The sequence below is a fragment of the Oncorhynchus mykiss genome, chromosome 8, assembly GCF_013265735.2.
Source record: "Oncorhynchus mykiss isolate Arlee chromosome 8, USDA_OmykA_1.1, whole genome shotgun sequence".
Lineage (NCBI taxonomy): Eukaryota > Metazoa > Chordata > Actinopteri > Salmoniformes > Salmonidae > Oncorhynchus > Oncorhynchus mykiss.
In genome coordinates, this window is record NC_048572.1 from 85585915 (window position 1) to 85612176 (window position 26262).

The 26262-nt window shown below is 44.8% G+C and overlaps 1 protein-coding gene across 4 annotated transcripts in view; it reads left to right on the top strand.

Moving 5' to 3' along the window:
* The window catches only part of vipr1a (vasoactive intestinal peptide receptor 1a), a 105896-nt gene that overhangs the window by 53756 nt on the left and 25878 nt on the right, over positions 1-26262 (top strand). For all 4 annotated transcript variants that reach the window (XR_005052988.1, XR_005052989.1, XR_005052990.1 and 1 more), the window contains exons 4-7: positions 4678-4790; positions 7036-7133; positions 13526-13655; positions 25111-25264. Coding sequence is in view for 1 of the 4 variants with exons in the window: in XM_036986615.1 (XP_036842510.1) it covers positions 4678-4790; positions 7036-7133; positions 13526-13655; positions 25111-25264 (495 nt within the window). In the remaining 3 variants the exon portion in view is untranslated. The remainder of the gene's footprint in view (positions 1-4677; positions 4791-7035; positions 7134-13525; positions 13656-25110; positions 25265-26262) is intronic.

Below are 26262 nucleotides of genomic sequence, written 5' to 3' on the forward strand. Positions count from 1 at the left end.
CCTGTGTGTCCCCATAGACCATACTGTAGACCCGTACCCTGTGTCCCCATAGACCATACTGTAGACCCGTACCCTGTGTCCCCATAGACCATACTGTAGATCCGTACCCTGTATCCCCATAGACCATACTGTAGACCCGTACCCTGTGTCCCCATAGACCATATTGTAGACCCGTACCCTGTGTCCCCATAGACCATATTGTAGACCCGTACCCTGTGTCCCCATAGACCATACTGTAGACCCGTACCCTGTGTCCCCATAGACCATACTGTAGACCCGTACCCTGTGTCCCCATAGACTATACTGTAGACCCGTACCCTGTGTGTCCCCATAGACCATACTGTAGACCAGAACCCTGTGTGTCCCCATAGACCATACTGTAAACCCATACCCTGTGTCCCCATAGACCATACTGTAGACCCGTACCCTGTGTCCCCATAGACTGTTTACTGTGGAGTTGAAAAGACTCATTACTAGACGATGGCATCTTGGTCTCTGAGGAATGGTCCTGGGTAAATTAAGAAAACAGATGGAGTTTAGGGCGGCAGGTAGCCTAACCGAAAGGTTGCTGGTTCAAATTCCTGAGCCGACACATCTGCCGATGTGCCCTTGAGCAAGGCACGTGACCCTAATTTACACCAGGGGTGCCGTACTACTATGGCTGACCCTGTAAAACAACACGTTCCACTGCACCTATCTGGTCGATGTGACAATACAGCTTTTTCTTTTTTCACACACACACACACACACACACACACACACACACACACACACACACACGGAACCTGTAAGCCTCAGTGCATCACAGGGGCCATCATATCCCCTCCTGACAGTAAAGACTTCAATTTGCTGAAGTGGACTATGTTCCAGTGAGACTCTCTTGTGTAAAATAATTGGATCTGAATAAAGGAGGGAAAAAGTTGCCCCTTCTGATATTTAAAGACGAGAAGAAACCACTAGTATTTCACCGAGAATGTGTCTTGTTTTTTGTGCTCCTTGGAGGAGACTGTTGTGTTGATCAGTGGAGTGGGAAGGCAGAAGAGATTTCTCAACACTTGGTTTGATTGCTTTGAAGATTGGGGGGGGGGGGGGGGTAGAGTCGGGGTAGAGGGGGCGGTGGAGTGGGAGTAGAGAAGGGGGTAGAGTGGAGGTAGAGTGGGGGTAGAGAAGGGGTAGAGGGGGGGGTAGAGTGGGGGTAGAAGATTGGGGGGTAGAGTGGGGGTAGAAGATTGGGGGGTAGAGTGGGGGTAGAAAATTGGGGGGGTAGAGTGGGGGTAGAAGATTGGGGGGGTAGAGTGGGGGTAGAAGATTGGGGGGGGTAGAGTGGGGGTAGAGAAGGGGGTAGAAGATTGGGGGGGGGGGTAGAGTGGGGGTAGAGAAGGGGGTAGAAGATTGGGGGGGTAGAGTGGGGGTAGAGAAGAGGGTAGAAGATTGGGGGGGGTAGAGTGGGGGTAGAGAAGGGGGTAGAAGATTGGGGGGGGGTAGAGTGGAGGTAGAGAAGGGGGTAGAAGATTGGGGGGGGGGTAGAGTGGGGGTAGAGAAGGGGGTAGAAGATTGGGGGGGTAGAGTGGGGGTAGAGAAGGGGGTAGAAGATTGGGGGGGGGTAGAGTGGGGGTAGAGAAGGGGGTAGAAGATTGGGGGGGGTAGAGTGGGGGTAGAGAAGGGGGTAGAAGATTGGGGGGTAGAGTGGGGGTAGAGAAGGGGGTAGAGTGGGGGTAGAGAAGGGGGTAGAAGATTGGGGGAGGGTAGAGTGGGGGTAGAAGATGGGGGGGGGTAGAGTGGGGGTAGAGAAGGGGGTAGAAGATAGCATAATACATAAAAAAAGCTTAACAAAAACATTTTGAAAACAAATGTCAGAGTTGGGCTCTGTTGAACTATTGTATTTTAACTTGATTGAGCTGAACATATAAAAACGTATTGTTTTGGTTTTGGAGATCACCTGTAAATGACTGTACCTTCTGTTACCTACACTTAATTTTTTTTTTTTTACCGTTAATGACATTGCATTGTGGGAAAACAAATGTAATGGCCGGGAAATATTTGATGTATTTAGGACATGGCCATAAAAATCATGCAACGTAAAACACGGTAGTGCTTCAGTTACTGTATTTCTGAATACTCAAATAGAATGCCATACAAAAAGAACAAAGCCCAAGCTCAGCCTCAGAAGCAAGAGAGAAAATGTTGTTGTTTTTTTGTTGCAAATTGTTATTATACATTTTATATTTTAGTCTTTGTTAATTTTGTTATTTTATATGCATTGCTTTGTTTGTAGCCAAGGTATTTTAATACTCTTAACCTTTTTTTAACTAGGAAAGTCAGTTAAGAACAAATTCTTATTTTCATTGACGGCCTAGGAACAGTGGGTTAACTGTCTTGTTCAGGGGCAGAACGACAGATTTGTACCTTGTCAGCTCGGGGGGTTTGAACTTGCAACCTTTAAGGTTACTAGTCCAACGCTCTAACCACTAGGCTACCCTATTAAAGCAAACATATATCATTAGGAAAAGGCACATCAACTAAATAAATCATTATCAATTTTTAAAAGTAAACCAAGCACAAGCATAATATGAGCTACATATAAAACACCGGCCCCTTGGAAAAAATTGGGAAATTGCAACATCACTTAGCCTGAATTCAAACAACTATCCCCCTTCCCCACACTTTACAATAGATTACAATAACAGTAATGGTACCATCAATGGATTACAGTAACAACATTTTGTTTACGGTAACATACTGGCAGTCAGTTAACTGTAAACCAATTGTAATCCTTTATCAAAGTTCCCTGCATGCTGTAATACAGGTAGATTGTTTAACAAAAAAAAATTCACATCTGTGTTTTGATTGATTAATTAATCTTACGCTACACAAAGATAAATAACATAACTAGCTAAGGTTGTAACATTCTGGAAACTCCCAGGTTTTTCCAGAATTCCCAGTTGGATGATTGTTCCAGGACTTCTGAACGTTTTGGTTATAAAGTGAACAGAAGTTTGCAGCCCTACTTGCAGGCGTGATGTGGCCTATAAATCCTGAGTTTCAGACCACCGTATAAGAGTAAAACTATAAGGTCTTATGAAATATGGCCTTGTGAAATATCAATTGTGTTAAAGCAGTGGTATTCAATGTCAGGGGAGGAACTGCAGTGAGGTCGCCAAAAAAAATGTAAAAAAATGTTTTCTCTGGGGGGGGGGGGGGGGACAAAATAAAATAAGAGTCTAAATTATTGTATGGGAAAGGGAAAGGGGGGATACCTAGTCAGTTGTACAGCTGGACGCATTCAACTGAAATGTATATTCCGCATCTAAGCCAACCCCTCTGAATCAGAGAGATGCGGGGGGGGGGGGGGGGGGGGGGGGGGCTGCCTTATTCGACATGCACATCATTGGCGCCTGGGGAACAGTGGGCTAACTGGTCTAGGAACAGTGGAACAGTGGGTTAACTGGTCTAGGAACAGTGGGTTAACTGGTCTAGGAACAGTGGGTTAACTGCCTGTTCAGGGGAAGAACAACATATTTTTACCTTGTCAGTTCGGGGATTCGGGACAATACACAAAAGTTTTAGAGAAAGATCTTTTTTTTTTTTTAAATGCTATTTTATTGAGTATGTTTATTTATTGGTTTCTTGAATTTTGGTAAGAGATGAAAATGTAATTCATTGAAGGTTATTTGTTGATGTAAAAATCGAAATGTACAGATTTTAAGGCTGTGTCATTAGATTTGGGGTGGGGTCCCGATAAATTCTGCCATAATTTAATTTTAATGACAACTTATTCTCTTAGAATCTCACTTGGCCACAAGACTGAACAGGGATGAATGCAACAGCTATGTCTCTGTCACTAACAAAAACAGTCATGGGTGGTAACTCTACAATTCATTTTAAAGGCAAGGCACTGGGAAATATGCAAATAAGTCTCTACAGGAACAGTATGTTACTGTAAAATGACCACAGTAGCATTATTGGTACTGTAAATAAATTACAGTAACAATATTGAATACCGTAAAATATGGTACGTAAAATACTGTTCCTTTTTTTTTACAGTAACTTACAGTTAACTGGCTGCCAGTAAGTTACTGTAAAAACAAGTAGAGTGTAGGTAACCTGTTATAACTGTCCGCTCTGTTGTCTAGGTAACCTGTTATAACTGTCTGCTCTGTTGTCTAGGTAACCTGTTACACCTGTCCTCTCTGTCGTCTAGGTAACCTGTTACACCTGTCCTCTCTGTCGTCTAGGTAACCTGTTATAACTGTCCGCTCTGTTGTCTAGGTAACCTGTTACACCTGTCCGCTCTGTTGTCTAGGTAACCTGTTACACCTGTCCGCTCTGTTGTCTAGGTAACCTGTTACACCTGTCCTCTCTGTCGTCTAGGTAACCTGTTATAACTGTCCGCTCTGTTGTCTAGGTAACCAGTTACACCTGTCCTCTCTGTCGTCTAGGTAACCTGTTATAACTGTCCTATTTGTCATCTAGGTAACCTGTTACACCTGTCCTCTCTGTCGTCTAGGTAACCTGTTATAACTGTCCGCTCTGTTGTCTAGGTAACCTGTTACACCTGTCCCCTCTGTCGTCTAGGTAACCTGTTATACCTGTCCTCTTTGTCATCTAGGTAACCTGTTTCACCTGTCCCCTCTGTCATCTAGGTAACCTGTTACACCTGTCCTCTCTGTCATCTAGGTAACCTGTCGAAGACCTGCACCAGTGATGGCTGGTCTGAGGTTAGCCCTGCTTCCTATGCACTGAATTGTGGGTACAACGCCAATGTCACCAAAGTTGATGATGATGACAAGGTAGGTATGGCAACCAGTGTCTTTTTACAGATCCATCAATACATTTCTAATCATTATTGACCAACGTTCATAAAACAGTGACCTTTGTATTTGTGTAACGGTGATAACAAGACAATGGCTTTTTACTTTACGATAAAAAAAGTGTTACAAATATTTTTTTAAAGTGGTCCCCGAGCTAATGCCCAGACTTCAGCTCAGCGGGCTAAAATGGTCTGGTGGTGCACAGACAGCCTGGATTCAAACTGAGTCGGCCACATAGAGCTACAATACCTACAGACTTAACATGTTGCTCCCTGGAGTAAAGGAGCATGTATGAAGGCTACATTTGAAATGCCACTCAATTCCCACTACAGTAAGGAATAGGGTGCCCTATGGGCCTGGTCTAAAGTAGTGGACTACAGTATGGAATAGGCTGCCCTATGGGCCTGGTCTAAAGTAGTGGACTACAGTATGGAATAGGGTGCCCTATTGGCCTGGTCTAAAGTAGTGGACTACAGTATGGAATAGGGTGCCCTATGGGCCTGGTCTAAAGTAGTGGACTACAGTATGGAATAGGGTGCCCTATGGGCCTGGTCTAAAGTAGTGGACTACAGTATGGAATAGGGTGCCCTATGGGCCTGGTCTAAAGTAGTGGACTACAGTATGGAATAGGGTGCCCTATGGGCCTGGTCTAAAGTAGTGGACTACAGTATGGAATAGGGTGCCCTATGGGCCTGGTCTAAAGTAGTGGACTACAGTATGGAATAGGGTGCCCTATGGGCCTGGTCTAAAGTAGTGGACTACAGTATGGAATAGGGTGCCCTATGGGCCTGGTCTAAAGTAGTGGACTACAGTATGGAATAGGGTGCCCTATTGGCCTGGTCTAAAGTAGTGTATGGAATAGGGTGCCCTATGGGCCTGGTCTAAAGTAGTGCACTACAGTATGGAATAGGCTGCCCTATGGGCCTGGTCTAAAGTAGTGCACTACAGTAAGGAATAGGGTGCCCTATGGGCCTGGTCTAAAGTAGTGGACTACAGTATGGAATACAGTATGGAATAGGGTACCATTATTAGGGCCTTGTGTTTTCAACAATCATATGCCGTAACTAGAATGTCTCCTGTACTTTAAGCCTTATCCAGAAATTAGAATTACATCAAAAATAAAAATAATTGTCGGAGGATAGCGCTCGACCGTTATAGATTTGCCCATCTGTTAAATCTAGAATTTCGGACTCCCGAGTGGCACAGCGGTCTAAGGCACTCCATCTCAGTGCTAGAGGTGTCACTACAGTCCCTGGTTCGATTCCAGGCTGTATAACCACCGGCCGACGCTGGCCCAGCGTTGTCCGGGTTTGTAATTGGCCCAGCGTCGTCCGGGTTTGCAATTGGCACCAGCGTCGTCCGGGTTTGCAATTGGCCCAGCGTCGTCCGGGTTTGCAATTGGCACCAGCGTCGTCCGGGTTTGCAATTGGCCCAGCGTCGTCCGGGTTTGCAATTGGCCCAGCGTCGTAAGAATTTGCTCTTAATTGACTTGCCTAGTTAAATAAAGGTTAAATACAAATTAACATAAATCATGCTTATTGCTAGTTAATTGTTTTAACGTATACATGCATTGATTCTTGAAGAATTCTTGAAGAATATAACTTGATTCTTGAAGAATATAACTTGATTCTTGAAGAATATAACTTGATTCTTGAAGAATATAACTTGATTCTTGAAGAATATAACTTGATTCTTGAAGAATAAAACTTGATTCTTGAAGAATAAAACTTGATTCTTGAAGAGTAAAACTTGATTCTTGAAGAATATAACTTGATTCTTGAAGAATATAACTTGATTCTTGAAGAATATAACTTGATTCTTGAAGAATATAACTTGATTCTTGAAGAATATAACTTGATTCTTGAAGAATATAACTTGATTCTTGAAGAATAAAACTTGATTCTTGAAGAATAAAACTTGATTCTTGAAGAATAAAACTTGATTCTTGAAGAATATGAGCTTAGTTCAACTGTCGTACCCCATCAGAACCTAAAATATAAACTTGTTGATAAAAATAGATCATTTTGTACTGTATATCATGGGTGGTCAGTCTTTGCTTCCATAGCTCTGTCTATGAATTTGAGAGTGGTTACTTTTCTCCAGGCCCATCTTTCAGCTTTTTACCAAAACAGAGGTGGGTTGGCTCTCTTTATTATTGTTTTTAAGCTTTGAACTGTGTGAGCAGTAACATGTTTTAATGTGTCTACTTGTGTGTTTCTCTCAGGCGGAGTTCTACTGGGCAGTGAAAGTAGGCTACACTATCGGACACAGTCTCTCTCTCATCTCCCTCACTATCGCTATCGTCCTACTCTGCACTTTTAGGTAGGATTCTTTACTGTGCTTACATCACCAGCTGCTCGAAAGCTTATCGAGAACAGCGTGGGGGTGTTTACATGTGGAACAACAAAGACTCTAAGGATGTTTTTCCTCTGCATATTTTAGTCACGGTGGTTTGCGATTTAAGACTAATGTCTTTCTTTTAAATCTGTACTATTTTTAAAACATGTATAGTATTGCCTATCAATGTGTTGTCAATACCTTTCGTAAGATTCTTCCTTAAAAAAAAAAAAAAAGTATCTGATGACATTAACGTGGTGAGAGATGAACATGAATTTCTCTGGTCTCTACTGTTGCAGTCACGACGCAAGTGGCGCTATGCTGTCAAATCCTCCCATGTTTCTAGTTTAGTGGCTTAATGCTGTCAAATCCTCCCACATGTTTCTGGTTTAGTGGCGCAATGCTGTCAAATCCTCCCACATGTTTCTAGTTTAGTGGCTTAATGCTGTCAAATCCTCCCACATGTTTCTAGTTTAGTGGCTTAATGCTGTCAAATCCTCCCACATGTTTCTAGTTTAGTGGCTTAATGCTGTCAAATCCTCCCACATGTTTCTAGTTTAGTGACGCTATGATGACAAATCCTCCCACATGTTTCTAGTTTAGTGGCTTAATGCTGTCAAATCCTCCCACATGTTTCTAGTTTAGTGACGCTATGCTGTCAAATCTTCCCACATGTTTCTAGTTTAGTGGCTTAATGCTGTCAAATCCTCCCACATGTTTCTAGTTTAGTGGCGCTATGCTGTCAAATCCTCCCACATGTTTCTAGTTTAGTGGCTTAATGCTGTCAAATCCTCCCACATGTTTCTAGTTTAGTGGCGCTATGCTGTCAAATCCTCCCACATGTTTCTAGTTTAGTGACGCTATGCTGTCAAATCCTCCCACATGTTTCTAGTTTAGTGGCTTAATGCTGTCAAATCCTCCCACGTTTCTAGTTTAGTGGCGCTATGCTGTCAAATCCTCCCATGTTTCTAGTTTAGTGGCACTATGCTGTCAAATCCTCCCACATGTTTCTAGTTTAGTGACGCTATGCTGTCAAATCCTCCCACGTTTCTAGTTTAGTGACGCTATGCAGTCAAATCCTCCCACGTTTCTAGTTTAGTGGCACTATGCTGTCAAATCCTCCCACATGTTTCTAGTTTAGTGACGCTATGCTGTCAAATCCTCCCACGTTTCTAGTTTAGTGGCGCAATGCAGTCAAATCCTCCCACGTTTCTAGTTTAGTGGCTTAATGCTGTCACTTGCTCCCACATGTTTCTAGTTTAGTAGCACTATGCTGTCAAATCCTCCCACATGTTTCTAGTTTAGTGGCGCAATGCTGTCAAATCCTCCCATGTTTCTAGTTTAGTGGTGCAATGCTGTCAAATCCTCCCATGTTTCTAGTTTAGTGGCACTATGCTGTGAAATCCTCACATGCTTCTAGTTTAGTGTCGCTATGCTGTCAAATCCTCCCATATGTTTCTAGTTTAGTGGCTTAATGCTGTCAAATCCTCCCACATGTTTCTAGTTTAGTGGCTTAATGCTGTCAAATCCTCCCACATGTTTCTAGTTTAGTGGCGCTATGATGACAAATTCTCCCACATGTTTCTAGTTTAGTGTCGCTATGCTGTCAAATCCTCCCATATGTTTCTAGTTTAGTGGCTTAATGCTGTCAAATCCTCCCACATGTTTCTAGTTTAGTGGCTTAATGCTGTCAAATCCTCCCACATGTTTCTAGTTTAGTGGCGCTATGATGACAAATTCTCCCACATGTTTCTAGTTTGACCAGCTGTTTTTGAACTCGGTTGTCATATTGGCAGGTTTGCTAGCACAAACTATTTTTTCTAGCTTCTAGCTTAGTGTTTTGATATGCAATGCGATCTCCTCTCAATGACCAGTGTTTTGTATTTATTATGGCTATTCAACTTTTAAAACATTACAATACATTCACAACATATTTCCCAACACATTAAGTGTGTGTCCTCAGGCCCCTACTCTACTGGCATTATAATAAGTAGTGTGAAAATAAAGTTAGAAGTGTTCATGGATAACATTATCAGTGGAGAGGAAGGAGAGGAGGAAGACTGGATATGAAGAAGAGTGAAGGAGACAGAGGAGGAAAGGTAAAGATATGATTACAGAGCCTGCCAATGTGTTATTCCAAACAATGTTTTTGAGATAAAATACAGAAATGAGGCAAGCAATGGGTATCTGTTAACCAAAGTATTTTATCTAATAGTATTTATTATTTTACTATTTATTAATACAGATTGGAGAGGAAGGAGACGGAAAAATGAAGGGAGTAAAAAAGAGTGAAGCAAGGAGAGTGTAGAAGAGTGAGGTGGAAAGGTGAAGAGAAGGAAAGGAAGACGAGTGAAGAAAAGAGGAAGAGGAAGATTGGAGGAGAAGAACATGTTAAGAGAGTGGAGAAGAGTGAGACAAGGAGAGTGAAGAAGAGCAGACAGAGGAGATACAATGACTCTTTCCAAGAAACCGAAATGCACTTTATGAAAAACATGATGAGAGAATGTCCATTTATACGCTCAGGTCAAGACGATAGAATGGTTCACTGCACCCTTTGTAATTCCTCTCTTTCAATTGGCATCCGGAGAAGAACGGCAATGGTAGAACATCAACAGACAAAAAAGCTTAAAGCCTCTCTGATTGGCCGTGTTGGTTTGCCCTCTGTCACCACATTCTTCAAGAAGGTAGAGCCTTCCCAAGAACAATATGATTTAGCTGTGCAGGAGGGTGTCTTTGCATAGCACACTATGCGACACAATCATAGTTACAGATCTATGGACTGCACAGCACAACTGACACGAAAGCTTTATGAGCCGAAATGTACATGTGCTAGGACAAAATGTGACGCCATAGTGAGTAACGTGTTAGCATCTGAAGGCTATCATCAACTGAAGGCTATCAACCAAAAGATGAGAGAGCATGAATTTCCTTATATAAATGAAACCACCAACAAACAAATGTTAGTATTGTTTTCTTTGGCAACTGTGGTATAAATGGGATAAACACCTCCGTTCTCTACATTACTGTAGTATAAGCAGGATAAACACCTCCGTTCTCTACATTACTGTGGTATAAATGGGATAAACACCTCCGTTCTCTACATCACTGTAGTATAAATGGGATAAACACCTCCGTTCACTACATTACTGTGGTATAAATGGGATAAACACCTCCGTTCACTACATTACTGTAGTATAAGCAGGATAAACACCTCCGTTCTCTACATTACTGTGGTATAAATGGGATAAACACCTCCGTTCTCTACATTACTGTGGTATAAATGGGATAAACACCTCCGTTCTCTACATTACTGTATTATAATCAGGATAAACACCTCCGTTCACTACATTACTGTAGTATAAGCAGGATAAACACCTCCGTTCTCTACATTACTGTGGTATAAATGGGATAAACACCTCCGTTCTCTACATCACTGTAGTATAAATGGGATAAACACCTCCGTTCACTACATTACTGTAGTATAAGCAGGATAAACACCTCCGTTCTCTACATTACTGTGGTATAAATGGGATAAACACCTCCGTTCTCTACATTACTGTGGTATAAATGGGATAAACACCCCGTTCTCTACATTACTGTGGTATAAATGGGATAAACACCTCCGTTCTCTACATTACTGTGGTATAAATGGGATAAACACCTCCGTTCTCTACATTACTGTGGTATAAATGGGATAAACACCTCCATTCTCTACATTACTGTGGTATAAATGGGATAAACACCTCCGTTCACTACATTACTGTAGTATAAGCAGGATAAACACCTCCGTTCACTACATTACTGTGGTATAAATGGGATAAACACCTCCGTTCTCTACATTACTGTGGTATAAATGGGATAAACACCTCCGTTCTCTACATTACTGTAGTATAAGCAGGATAAACACCTCCGTTCACTACATTACCTTGCATCGTCCATTATTAATGTACAGAACAGGTGCGTTTATCCCTTAGTTATGGCACGACGTTATTCAGAAGAATCACTTACAGCTAGCTCAGTCAAGCTTTGTGCCGATACCCCCTGCCTCTCCTACACAGGCTGCATTGCACAGTATGTCCTTTCGGTCAGTTTGATGATGATTTTATGGTGTATTCTACACCCCATTTAACACTAAGACACCTGGATAGAACAGGTTTTCTAAATGCCATAATGTGTCGTTGCACCATCTCTCAAACACACTGGAGTGGTTAACAAAAGGACATATCCTGTCATAAACTTCACTACTGTAAGTGATCCTGTGGTACACGCACAAAGACACTCACACACTGAGAGGAAGGGTGAGAGGAGGGGTGAGAGGAAGGGTAAGAGGAAGGGTAAGAGGAGGGTTGAGGAGGGGGGGAGAGGAAGACAGAGAATGACAGAGTTCTGATCATTAATTAAATGTTAAGTGGCCTGGCCTCCCAGTAGGCCTTTTAAAGCATCACACACTTCATTTAACTGTGTGTGTGTGTGTGTGTGTGTGTGTGTGTGTGTGTGTGTGTGTGTGTGTGTGTGTGTGTGTGTGTGTGTGTGTGTGTGTGTGTGTGTGTGTGTGTGTGTGTGTGTGTGTGTGTCTTGGTAAACAGTGAGTGATGTGTTTACTCCAAGCGGTCTTACGATGCGATGGCAGAGGCCACTAACTAGCATATTTCTGGCCTGAGCAACAGTTTGGAGAGTCAGAGCATCACAGGTGTACGGAACACAGTGTTGTTTATATACAGTACACATTGTGACACAATACTCTGACAACAGGGGAAGTTGCCTTGTCTGTCACCACACTATTACACCCACTATGCTCTGATCATTTTAACCCAAATCTGATCGTCACTTCTGTTATAGCTTCTTTATAGTTTGAACCCCAATCTCATCATCACTTCTATTAGAGGCTCTTATAGTTTTAACCCCGATCTGCAATACAATATTTGCCATCATGAAGACTTAAGTCTGGGAAATGTTAGTCACAGTGGTAGTATTGAAGGGAATAAACAGGACAAAGTATTATCAAATGTACAATATGATGAAGTGGTTTGGGAAATGTTACTCAGAGGTGGTATTCCATTCGTATGCTTCCGAAGACACAAAGAACAGGAGGAGAAGCATGACGAACATGCTACATTATCAAATAATGCCTTAATACCTTAGTTTGGGAAATGTTACTCAGAGGTGGTATTCCATTCGTATGCTTCCGAAGACACAAAGAACAGGAGGAGAAGCATGACGAACATGCTACATTATCAAATAATGCCTTAATACCTTCGTTTGGGAAATGTTACTCAGAGGTGGTATTCCATTCGTATGCTTCCGAAGACACAAAGAACAGGAGGAGAAGCATGACGAACATGCTACATTATCAAATAATGCCTTAATACCTTCGTTTGGGAAATGTTACTCAGAGGTGGTATTCCATTCGTATGCTTCCGAAGACACAAAGAACAGGAGGAGAAGCATGACGAACATGCTACATTATCAAATAATTCCTTAATACCTTCGTTTGGGAAATGTTACTCAGAGGTGGTATTCCATTCGTATGCTTCCGAAGACACAAAGAACAGGAGGAGAAGCATGACGAACATGCTACATTATCAAATAATGCCTTAATACCTTCGTTTGGGAAATGTTACTCAGAGGTGGTATTCCATTCGTATGCTTCCGAAGACACAAAGAACAGGAGGAGAAGCATGACGAACATGCTACATTATCAAATAATGCCTTAATACCTTCGTTTGGGAAATGTTACTCAGAGGTGGTATTCCATTCGTATGCTTCCGAAGACACAAAGAACAGGAGGAGAAGCATGACGAACATGCTACATTATCAAATAATGCCTTAATACCTTCGTTTGGGAAATGTTACTCAGAGGTGGTATTCCATTCGTATGCTTCCGAAGACACAAAGAACAGGAGGAGAAGCATGACGAACATGCTACATTATCAAATAATGCCTTAATACCTTCGTTTGGGAAATGTTTGGTCACGGTGGTAGTACTATACTGTCCAACCAAGCAAAAATGCAGTAACTGCTCATAGCGTTTAACTGGGAGGAATTGCTTTTTATTTACCTTGGTTTCACAGTAACTTTATACAGTTACTGGCTAACATGACCTCCTATTTTCTCCAAAAACACAATTCAATAGAGGCAGGATACTTGTCCACATGATCAAGCAGGTATCAACAAAAAAAAAAAGACATTAACTCATTTTCGACCAAATGAGCAGTTATTGCCCTTTTTTCCTTGGTAGGGCAGATTTGTTGTAAAACGCCTGTCAAAAATGTAGTCCTGTAATACATTTTAAAAGGAAATAAAATAGGATGACATGATCAAATAAATGTGATTATACCTGCTATAAACTGATATGTATATTTTGTAATGTTCAACAGGAAGTTGCACTGCACCAGAAACTACATCCACATGAACCTGTTTGTGGCGTTCATACTGAAAGCCATTGCCGTCTTCATCAAAGATGTGGTTTTATACGAGGTCGCGGAGTCCGACTGTCAACCTGAAACTGTGAGTCCATGTTGTTTTGTTGTGCTACTTGTTACCATAGAGACCTGGGTCAAATTTGTACATTTCTAATACTTAAGCTGCTCAACTTAAATACTTGAAAGTAGTCTACGTACCCTGAGTAAGGACAGAATGCTTCACCTTGTTTAGAGGGAGGGGTTCAACAACACAGTCAGGACAGAATGCTTCACCTTGTTTAGAGGGAGGGGTTCAACAACACAGTCAGGACAGAATGCTTCACCTTGTTTAGAGGGAGGGGTTCAACAACACAGTAAGGACAGAATGCTTCACCTTGTTTAGAGGGAGGGGTTCAACAACACAGGACAGAATGCTTCACCTTGCTTAGAGGGAGGGGTTCAACAACACAGTCAGGACAGAATGTTTCACCTTGTTTAGAGGGAGGGGTTCAACAACACAGTCAGGACAGAATGCTTCACCTTGTTTAGAGGGAGGGGTTCAACAACACAGTAGGTACAGAATGCTTCACCTTGTTTAGAGGGAGGGGTTCAACAACACAGTCAGGACAGAATGCTTCACCTTGTTTAGAGGGAGGGGTTCAACAACACAGTCAGGACAGAATGCTTCACCTTGTTTAGAGGGAGGGGTTCAACAACACAGTCAGGACAGAATGCTTCACCTTGTTTAGAGGGAGGGGTTCAACAACACAGTAGGTACAGAATGCTTCACCTTGTTTAGAGGGAGGGGTTCAACAACACAGTCAGGACAGAATGCTTCACCTTGTTTAGAGGGAGGGGTTCAACAACACAGTCAGGACAGAATGCTTCACCTTGTTTAGAGGGAGGGGCTAGAATGTAAACACTTGTTTGTTGGATACTTTCCTTGATTATTGATTACATATCCCGCTCACTAGCTTTAAGCACCAGCTGTCAGAGCAGCTCACAGATCACTGCACCTGTACATAGCCCATCTGTAAACAGCCCATCTATCTACCTCATCCCCATACTGTATTTATTTTTTGTATCTTGCTCCTTTGCACCCCAGTATCTCACATTCATCGTCTGCACATCCTACCATTCCAGTGTTTAATTGCCATATTGTAATTACTTCACCACCATGGCCTATTTATTGCCTTAACTCCCTTATCTTATGTCATTTGCACTCACTGTATATAGACTTTTTGTTTTCTTTTTTCTATTGTATTATTGACTGTATGTTTAGTTTATTCCATATGTAACTCTATGTGGTTGTATGTGTCGAATTTCTATGCTTTATCTTGGCCAGGTCACAATTGTAAATGAGAACTTGTTCTCAACTAGTCTACCTGGTTAAATAAAGGTGAAAAAAATGCAACAAAATGTTAACATGCCTGTCTTAGAGGCCCCAGTCAGCTGTCACAAGCTTCTCTCTCTCTCTTTCTTTCCCTCTCTCTCTCTCTCTCTCTCTCTCTCCCTCTTTCCCCTCTCTCTCTCTCTCCCCCCCTCTCTCTCTCTCTCTCTCTCCCTCTCTCTTTCCCTCTTTCTTTCTCTCTCTCCCTCTCTCTCTCTCGCTCTCGCTCTCGCTCCCTCCCTCTCTCTCTCTCTCTCTCCCTCTCTCTTTCCCTCTTTCTTTTCTTTCTCTCTCTCTCTCTCTCTCTCTCTCGCTCCCTCTCTCTCCCTCTCTCTCTCTCTCTCGCTCCCTCTCTCTCTCCCCCTCTCTCTCTCTCTCTCTCTCCCTCTCTCTTTCCCTCTTTCTTTCTCTCTCTCCCTCTCTCTCTCTCTCTCCCTCTCTCTCTCTCTCTCCCTCTCTCTCTCTCTCTCCCTCTCTCTCTCTCTCTCTCGCTCTCTCTCTCTCTCTCCCTCTCTCTCTCTCTCCCTCTCTCTTTCCCTCTTTCTTTCTCTCTCTCCCTCTCTCTCTCTCTCCCTCTCTCTCCCTCTCTCTCTCCCTCTCTCTCGCTCCCTCTCTCTCTCTCTCTCTCTCTCTCTCTCTCACTCTCTCTCTCTCTCTCGCTCTCTCTCTCTCTCTCATTTGATTCATTACTCAAACAGAGTGCTGTTGCCTTTAAAGCTTTGTGTTCCTTCCTGGGTTTAGTTTTGAGTTGAGCGTTGCTTTCCAGGCCTCGTTTATAGCATACAGGGTGTAACAGTGTTTGTCGACTCTTTGGAGAGTGTTCCCTAATGAAGTCATGTAACAGGATGTTAGGGAGAGTTCCTGTTTGCTAAACACTCAGAAGTGACTAGAGGTGAGGTGAGCTGCCTGGCTGAGAGACAGAGGAGGGCTGGCTTGGCTTTGAATCACATTGAACGATTTACAAGTGTAGTCAGTAAACTCTGCAACAGCTGCAAATCCAGAAGAACTAATTAACTCTTAACCATACTAGTGTTGTCTTATGTTGAATGAAAAAGGGACTAGAACCACACACAGTATATTCTGAATGAACTAAATCGATCCCCTAGCCCCCCTGCCGACTATCTGCTTCCTAGCAACTAGGTGTTCTGGGATTGGAGGGATACATACACAGAATTTATAAATGCAGGCTTGCTCTCAGAATGGGTGTAATCCTTAATGATTCCACTCATACAATCCTCTCAGATCTGCGAGGTCGTGGCTGGCGGCAAGGCTAGGTTTTGTTACTCAGCAATGGTATATATGTCATACATACAGTACCTTCAGAAAGTATTCACACCCCTTGACTCTTTCCACATTTTGTTGTGTTACAGCCTTAATTTAAATTGGATTAAATTAAGATAAAACATTTTTTGTCACTGGCCTACACAATACACCTTAATGTCAAAGTGGAATTATGTTTTTAGACATTTTTGTTGACAGATTAAAATAAAAAATGAGTATTTTTTGTTATGGCAAGCTAAATATGTTCAGGAGTAAACATTTGCTTAACAAGTCACAAAATAAGTTGCAAGGACTCATTTTGTGAGTCAATTATATTGTATAATCAGTGGCAGGGAAGTCATACGCAGGAGAGCAGAACTTGGTAATAGCCGGAGCAGTTTAATAGCAAAACCCACGGCGTAAAAATAACAAGAATAATTGGGTACAAAAACCCATTGCGCACTAAACAACACGTGCACAAGCACTTAGAATAAACAATCCCACATAAAGACATGGGGGGAACAGAGGGTTAAATACACAACAAATGATTGAGGGAATTGAAACCAGGTGTGAGGGAAAAACAAGACAAAACCCATGGAAAATGAAAAGTGGATCAATGATGGCTAGAAGACCGGCGACGCCGAGCGCCGCGCATACAAGGAGAGGACCCGACTTCGGCGGAAGTCATGACAGTACACCACCCTCCCGCAGCATCGGCTCCCGCAGCATTGAATGGTCCACCACGTCCTCCACCGGGAACCCAGTACCCATACCACTACACGAGATACTGAAGGCCCCACGCCCGACGCCTCAAATCCAGGATAGAGCGAACGGAGTACGCCGGGGCCCCTCGATGTCCAGAGGGGGCGGAGGAACCTCCCGCACCTCAGACTCCTGGAGCAGACCAGCCACCACCGGCCTGAGGAGAGACACATGGAACGAGGAGTTAATATGGTAATCAGGGGGAAGCTGTAACCTATAACAAACCTCATTCACTCTCCTCAGGACTTTAAATGGCCCCACAAACCGCAGACCCAGCTTCCGGCAGGGCAGGTGGAGGAGCAGGTGGAGGGTCGAGAGCCAGACCCGGTCCCCCGGTGCGAACACCGGGGCCTCACTGCGGTGACGGTCTGTGCTGGCTTTCTGGCACAGCACGGCCTTCTGGAGGTGAACATGGGCGGCGTCCCAAGTCTCCTCTACGCGCCTGAACTAGTTGTCCACCGCAGGAGCCTCGGTCTGACTCTGATGCCAAGGCGCCAGAACTGGCTGGTACCCCAGTACGCACTGGAAGGGGGAGAGGTTAGTTGAGGAGTGGCGGAGCGAGTTCTGGGCCATTTCGACCCACGGCACAAACGCTGCCCAGTCCCCGGCCGATCCTGGCAATACGACCTCAGAAACCTGCCCACATCCTGGTTCACTCTCTCCACCTGACCATTCCTCTCGGGATGAAACCCTGAGGTAAGGCTGATCGAGACCCCCAGACGTTCCATGAACGCCCTCCAGACCCTCGAAGTGAACTGGGACCCTCGATCAGACACTATATCCTCAGGCACCCCGTGGTGCCGGAAGACGTGCCGGAAGACGTGCGTAAACAAGGCCTCCACAATCTGTAGGGCCGTAGGGAGACCGGGCAGAGGGGGGAGATGGCAGGACTTAGAGAACCGATCCACAACGACCAGGATCGTGGTGTTTCCCTGTGAGGAGGGGAGGACTGTAAGAAAATCCACCGAAAGATGCGACCAAGGCCGCTGTGGAACTGGTAAGGGGTGTAGCTTCCCTCTGGGCAGGTGCCTAGGAGCCTTACACTGGGTGCACACCGAGCAGGAGGAAACATAAACCCTTACGTCCTTGGCCAAGGTAGGCCACCAGTACTTCCCAACCAAACAGCGCACCTTCCGACCGATCCCAGGATGACCAGAGGGTGACGTGTGGGCCCAATAGATCAACCGGTCACAGACAGCAGACGGAACGTACAGACGCCCAGTGGGACACAGGAGGGGAGCGGGTTCTGCATGTAACACCTGCTCAAAGTCCGCGTCCAGCTCCCACACTACCGGCGCCACCAGGCAGGATGCCGGGAGTATGGGAGTGGGATCCATGGGCTGCTCCTCTGTGTCATACAGTCAGGACAGTGTATCTGCTTTCAAGTTTTGGGAACCTGGTTTGTAGGAAAGGGAAAAAACCAAGCTGATGAAAAACATGGCCACCTTGCCTGGTGAGGGTTCAGTCTCCTCGCTGCCGGATGTACTCCAGATTGCGGTGGTCAGTCCAGATGAGAAAAGGGTGTTTAGCCCCCTCAAGCCAATGTCTCCATGCCTTCAGAGCCTTGACGACAGCCAACAGCTCCCGGTGCCCCACGTCATAGTTTCGCTCCGCCGGGCTGAGCTTCTTCGAAAAGAAGGCACAGGGGCAGAGCTTCGATGGCGTATCCGAGAGCTGAGAGAGCACGGCTCCAATCCCAGCCTCGGACGCGTCCACCTCCACTATGAACGCCAAAGAGGGATCCAAATGCGCCAGCACGGGAGCCGAGGTAAACAGAGCTCTCAGGTGACCAAAAGCCCTGTCCGCCTCAGCCGACCACTGCTAACGCACCGGGCCCCCTTACAGCAGTGAGGTAATGGGAGCCGCTACCTGATCAAAACCCAAGATAAACCTAATTGGCAAACCCTAGGAACCGCTGCACTTCCTTTACTGTGGTGGGAGTCGTTCAATTACGCACGGCTGAAATGCGGTCACTCTCCATCTCCACCCCCGAGGTTGAAATGCGGTACCCTAGGAAGAAGACGGACTGCTGGAAGAACAGGCATTTCTCAGCCTTGACATACAGGTCATACTCCAACAGTCGACCCAGCACCCTGTGCACCAGGGACACATGCTCGGCGCGTGTAGCGGAGTATATCAGAATGTCATCAATATACACCACTACACCCTGCCCGTGCAGGTCCCTGAAAATCTTGTCTACAAAGGCTTGGAAGACTGATGGAGCATTCATCAACTCGTACCGCATGATGAGGTACTCATAATGCCCTGATGTTGTACTGAACGCCATCTTCCACTCGTCTCCCTTCCGGATACGCACCAGGTTGTAAGCACTCCTTAGATCTAATTTGGTGAAGAACCGTGCCACGTGCATGGACTCAATCGCCGTGGAGATAAGAGGTAACGGGTAACTGTACATGACCGTGATCTGATTTAGGCCTGGGTTGTCAATACACGGGCGCAGACCTCCCTCCTCCTTCTTCACAAAAAAGAAACTCGAGGAGGCGGGTGACGTGGAGGACCGAATGTAACCCTGACGCAGGGATTTGGAGACATATGTGTTTCCATAGCCTCCGTCTCCGCCTGTGAGAGGGGATACACGTGACTCCTGGAAAGTGCAGCGTCTACCAGGAGATTTATCTCACAATCGCCCCGTCGATGAGGTGGTAATTGTTTCGCCTTCTTTTTGGAGAAGGCGAGAGCCAAATCGGCATATTCAGGGGGAATGCGCACGGTGGAGACCTGGTCTGGACTTTCCACCGTAGTAGCACCAACGGAAAGCCCTAAACACCTCCCAGAGCACTCTCGCGACCACCCCGTGAGAGCCCTCCATTGCCAAGAAACAGTGGGGTCATGACAAGCTAACCAGGGTCGGCCTAGCACCACGGGAAATGCAGGTGAGTCAATGAGGAAGAGACTAATTCTCTCCTTGTGACCCCCCTGCATCACCATACCCAGAGGAGCGGTGGCCTCCCTAATCAACCCTGACCCCAATGGTCGACTGTCTAAGGCATGAACGGGGAAGGGCACAGCCACGGGAACAATGGGGATCCCTAAACTAAGGGCGAACGATCTGTCTATAAAATTCCTAGCCTCGCCTGTATCGATGAGCGCCTTATGCTGGGAATGCGGGGAAAACTCAGGGAAAGAAACATACAAAAACATGTGTGCAACAGAGGCCTCTGGGTGAGAAGTGTGCCGACTCACCTGGGGTGACGCCAGAGTGCCCTGCCTGCTGCCTCGATCCCCAGAGGAACCAACCCGGCACCGACCGGCAGTGTGACCTCTGCGGCCACAGGTGGTGCACGAGCCGGAACCTCCTCCAGTCTCCCTACGCACAGCACCTCCCAGCTCCACGGGTACCGGAGCGGCGGTGCTGGGGGAATGGGAACGATAGAACCCGATCTGGATGTCCGCGGGTGGCCAGCAGGTTATCCAGCCGAATGGACAAGTCCACCAGCTGGTCGAAAATGAGGGTGGTGTCCCTGCAGGCCAACTCCCGACGTCCTCGCGCAAACTGCAGCGACAGTGGGCCCTATCGTTCAGGGCCCTATCGTTCCATCCCAAGCCGGCGGCCAGGGTCCGAAAATCCATGGCTCCTTGTCCCCTGCCTCAGATGGAAGAGACTTTCACCCGCCTCTCTACCCTCGGGTGGATGGTCGAAGACTGCCCGGATGCGGCGGTGGAAATCCTCCAGCCTCCCTCAATCTCCTTCTCCCCACACGGCGTTGGCCCACTCCAAGGCTTTCCCAGAGACGCACGAGACGAGGGCGGACACCTTCTCAAGACCTGAAGGAGCCGGGTGGATGGAAGCCAGCAGGTAGAGGTCGAACTGTAACAGGAAACCCTGGCAGCGTGCAGCTGTCCCGTCACACTCCCGGGGAAGGGTGAGATGAATCCCAGTGGGACGGGGGGGGCAAGGAGTGGAAATCCTGGCTGTGCTGGTGGAGGTGCTGGAAGAACTCCCTGTCTCTCCCAGCGGTCCATAGTTTGGACAACACGGTCCATGGCGGTGCCGAGATAGTGAAGCATCGCCGCATGCTCCCGGACTCGCTCCTCCTGACTACATATAGTTGTTGTGGGATTCTGTAAGGGGTGCGTAATCGGTGGCAGGGAAGTCATACGCAGGAGAGCAGAACTTGGTAATAGCCGGAGCAGTTTAATACCAAAACCCACGGCATAAAAATAACAAGAATAATTGGGTACAAAAACCCGTTGCGCACCAAACAACACGTGCACAAGCACTTAGAATAAACAATCCCACACAAAGACATGGGGGGAACAGAGGGTTAAATACACAACAAATGATTCAGGGAATTGAAACCAGGTGTGAGGAAAAACAAGACAAAACACATGGAAAAATGAAAAGTGGATCGATGATGGCTTGAAGACCGGCGATGCCGAGTGCTGAGCGCCGCCCGAACAAGGAGAGGACCCGACTTAGGCGGAAGTCGTGACATATATGTAAGGTCCCTCAGTCAAACAGTGAATTTCAAACACAGATTCAACCACAAAGACCAGGGATGTTTTCCAATGCCTTGCAAAAAAGGACACCTTATTGGTAGATTGGTAAAAAAATAAAAAAAATACAGACATTGAATATCCTTTTGAATATGGTAAAGTTATTAATTACACTTCGGATGGTGTATCAATACACACACTTACTGAAAAGATACAGGTGCCCTTCCTAAATCAGATCCTGGAGAGGAAGGAAAACACTCAGGGATTTCACCATGAGGCCAACAGTTACAGAGTTGTATGGCTGTGATAGCAGAAAACTGATGGATCCACAACATTGTAGTTACTCCACAATACTAACCTAAATGACAGAGTGAAAAGAAGGGAGCTTGTACAGGATCAAAATATTCCCAAAATATTTTCAGAGTTGTGAATTGCTTACGTAAATGAGATATTTCTGAATGTCATTTTCAACCAACCTGAAAAAAAAAAATAAATCACTTTGTCATTATGGGGCAGGGTAGCCTAGTGGTTAAAGTGTAGAGGCGGCAGGGTAGCCTAGTGGTTAGAGCGTTGGACTAGTAACCGGAAGGTTGCAAGTTCAAACTCCAAAGCTGACAAGGTAAAAATATGTCGTTCTGCCCCTGAACAAGGCAGTTAACCCACTGTTCCTAGGCCATCATTGAAAATAAGAATTTGTTCTTAACTGACTTGCCTAGATAAATAAAGGATAAAATAAATAAAAATAAATAAATTGTGTGAAAAAACACAATTGAATACATGTTTTTTTTATACAGCTACACAACATAATGTGGAATAAGTCAAGGGGTATGAATACTTTCTGAAGGCACTGTGAGTACCTTTGGTCTATGTTTATTAGCTTAAAGTGTGCCGGATGGTTTGCTGTTTAACGTCTGGCTGTGTATTTAATGACACTCTGAGCAGAGTTTCCTCCTGTGGAGTGCTTGCTCCATGATATATACTGTACATTAACAGGGCTGGTAAACACAGCTGGTGCCCTCACAGAAGACATGTTTGAAGACAAACCTTTAGGAGACAGTTGTAGAAGACTTTTACAGGAGAAAAGACATACGTTGAAGCTATACAAAGAGTCACCATATTTCGTAGTCATAAGCACCACTATCTAATGCAGTGTTTCTCAATCCTGGTCCTGGGGACCCAAAGAGGTACACTTTTTGTGTGATTGTTTTAGAACTCACACACCTGATTCTAATCAAAAGGCTTGATGATGAGTTGATTTTTTTAACTAGGCAAGTCAGTTAAGAACAAATTCTACTTTTCAATGACGGCCTACCGGGTGGGTTAACTGCCTTGTTCAGGGGGCAGAACGACAGATTTTTTTACATTGTCAGCTCAGGTATTTGATCATGCAACCTTTCGGTTACGAGGCTAACGCTCTAACCACTAGGCTACCCTGCCGCCCCTACACTCTAACCACTAGGCTACCCTGCCGCCTCTACACTCTAACCACTAGGCTACCCTGCCGCCCCTACACTCTAACCACTAGGCTACCCTGCCGCCCCTACACTCTAACCACTAGGCTACCCTGCCGCCTCTACACTCTAACCACTAGGCTACCTGCCGCCCCTACACTCTAACCACTAGGCTACTCTGCCGCCTCTACACTCTAACCACTAGGCTACCCTGCCGCCTCTACACTCTAACCACTAGGCTACCTGCCGCCCCTACACTCTAACCACTAGGCTACCCTGCCGCCTCTACACTCTAACCACTAGACTACCCTGCCGCCTCTACACTCTAACCACTAGGCTACCCTGCCGCCCCTACACTCTAACCACTAGGCTAACTGCCGCCTCTACACTCTAACCACTAGGCTACCTGCCTCCTCTACACTCTAACCACTAGGCTACCTGCCTCCTCTACACTCTAACCACTAGGCTACCTGCCTCCTCTACACTCTAACCACTAGGCTACCTGCCACCCCAGTATTAGTATTCAAGTATGTGAATACTAGGGCCATAACAAAAAAAGGTATACCCCTTTGGCTCCCCGGGACCAGGATTGAGAAACACTGCTCTAATCTGACATGTAGACAGCCCATTAGAAACAGCTTGTACAGAACTGTTAGGGGAGACATGTTGTATATAAAGAGGGACCCTCAGGAACAGCTTAAAGAGGAGACATGTAAACTCGTTATGATAGCTCATAACCACCATCTAATCTTAACATTACAGTGTTGGTTTTATAGAACGACAGTTAGTTTGAAATGTATATTGTTTGATTACCTAAGGATTGAATGTTTATAAATAGACTGAGACAATGTGACATTTGGTGTATGCTGAAAGTAACCCAGCAGCACACCACCCTACATCTCACTGCGCGGCTTGCTTCTGCAGCTAAGCAGGGCTGGTCCTGGTTGATCCCTGGATGGGAGACCAGATGCTGCTGGAAGTGGTGTTGGAGGGCTAATAGAAGGCACCATTTCCTCTGGTCTGAAACAAATATCCCAATGCCCCAGGGCAGTGATTGCCCTGTGTAGGGCGCTGTCTTTCAGAAGGGATGTTAAAATGGATGTCCTGACTGTCTGTGATCACTAAAGATCCCATGACACTTATCATAAGGGTAGGGTTGCTAACCTGGGTGGTCCTGGCTAAATTCCCAAACTGGCCCTCAAACAGGCACCTAATTGGCCCATTCATCCCCCCCCCCTTTCCCCTGTAACTATTCCCCAGGTTGTTGCTGTGAATGTGTTCTCAGTCAACTTGCCTGGTAAAATAAAAAGTGCTATCAAGGTTTTCCTTCTCAATCATCTGACTAACTTGCATGGAGTATCATGTTATTCAGAACCCGTGCAGATCTGCCGCCTTTGAGTAGATAGGTGCCTTAATTCTCTTGGGTAAATTCTCCTAACCTGCTACGAAAAGTCCCTTTTTGCAAATCAAATCAACCTTTATTTGTCACACGCTGAATACAAGAAGTGTTAGCGTTTCACGGTACGGTCTACACTTGTATTCGGGGCGCGTGTGACAAATAAAGTTTGATTTGATTCGCAGAAGTGACTTTTCGTAGCAGGTTTAGGAGAATTTACGCAAGATAATTCGGTTAAGATTAGAAAAAGGGTTAGGGTTAGCTAAAATCCTAAAATTGTCCCCAACATGACTCAAACCAGGGAAGAATGACTGGCCCCTCTCATTGAAGCCACGGAAGTTCAAGACCGACCGTGGTACTGCAGACATTGTTAGCCTGCATCCATTAAAGTGAATGGAAAAATGGCCGTCTTTGTGCATATAAAAATGTTTTTTGAAGACAATCATGGTACCAATAATTGCTTCTAATTCACCAGATGTATGTCCTGGAACCGATTATTTAAAAATCACACATAGAAGTAATAAGTGTAATTTAGATGATAAGGCAGCCTGCAGTACCCCGGTCGGCCTTCAACTTGAAATAGTCAATGAGAGGGGGGCAGCAGTGAGCTAGCCTGCAACATTACTTCCTGGAGTTGCTCAAACTGCGCATGTTATCTCTCCATAAAACACCATCCTAACCGACTTAATTTAACTTCAATGCGCTATTGCGTCTTCACATAGGAATGAATGCTGTCATATTATCGATAGCTTTGTCCATTCACATGCCTGCCCTGATAACCCCCAACGTTTCCACTAATGCGATTCTGCAATTTCCATGTTGATACTGTGCTCTCTCTCCGTAGGTGGGATGTAAGGCAGGGGTTGTCTTCTTCCAGTACGGCATCATGACCAGCTACTTCTGGCTATTGGTCGAAGGCCTCTACGTCCACACCCTATTGGCTGTCTCCTTCTTCTCCGAGAGGAAGTACTTCTGGTGGTATATTCTGATTGGCTGGGGTAGGTGTCACTGTAACATATCTCCAACTGTGTCTTTAATCCCATTAGGATTATATGCAATGTGTGGCTGTGAATGTTGATGATCATATTCAGGCTGTTTTTATTTTAAGGAGACACAATATGTCAATGTTTTTTTACTTGTACTTGGATAAGCGGCAGGGTAGCCTAGTGGTTAGAGCGTTGGGACTAGTAACCGGAAGGTTGCAAGTTCAAATCCCCGAGATGACAAGGTCGTGTTCTGCCCACTGTTCCTAGGATGTCATTGAAAATGAGAATTTGTTCTTAACTGACTTGCCTGGTTAAATAAAGATTAAAAAAAATAAGGCTTTTGATTATACATTAGATTAATATTACTTCTAAAGAGTAACTCAAACACTGCTTGTGTTGTATTCATACCTACTCATCCACACCTGATCACCTGATAACCAACATGTCAGTGTGACCATGTATTTACAGGATTTAAAGAAGATTTTTTTAAGTAAAAAGGCATACTGTCCATTTCTGGATTTAAAAAAAAAAAACCCACTCCAGAGATAATGAAGAATATGAGTGTCGCCAACTGGAGATCCTTGTTTTGAAGTATTTACCTACAGAGTAGTAATCTGAAAAGTACATGTAGAATGTCACGCTGGTTGCTTGTTTTTTTCTTCTACCTGACTGATTGATATGTCATGTACTTGTGTTAGAATATCATCGTTAAAACGTTGTGTTTGAAAAGTGATGTATTGAGTTGATATACTTGTGTTTGAAAAGTGATGTATTGAGTTGATAGCGTTGTGTTTGAAAAGTGATGTATTGAGTTGATATACTTGTGTTTGAAAAGTGATGTATTGAGTTGATATACTTGTGTTTGAAAAGTGATGTATTGAGTTGATAGCGTTGTGTTTGAAAAGCGATGTATTGAATTGATTATACTTGTGTTTGAAAAGTGATGTATTGAGTTGATAGCGTTGTGTTTGAACATTGTGTCAGACTGGACCAAACAAATTCATATTTAA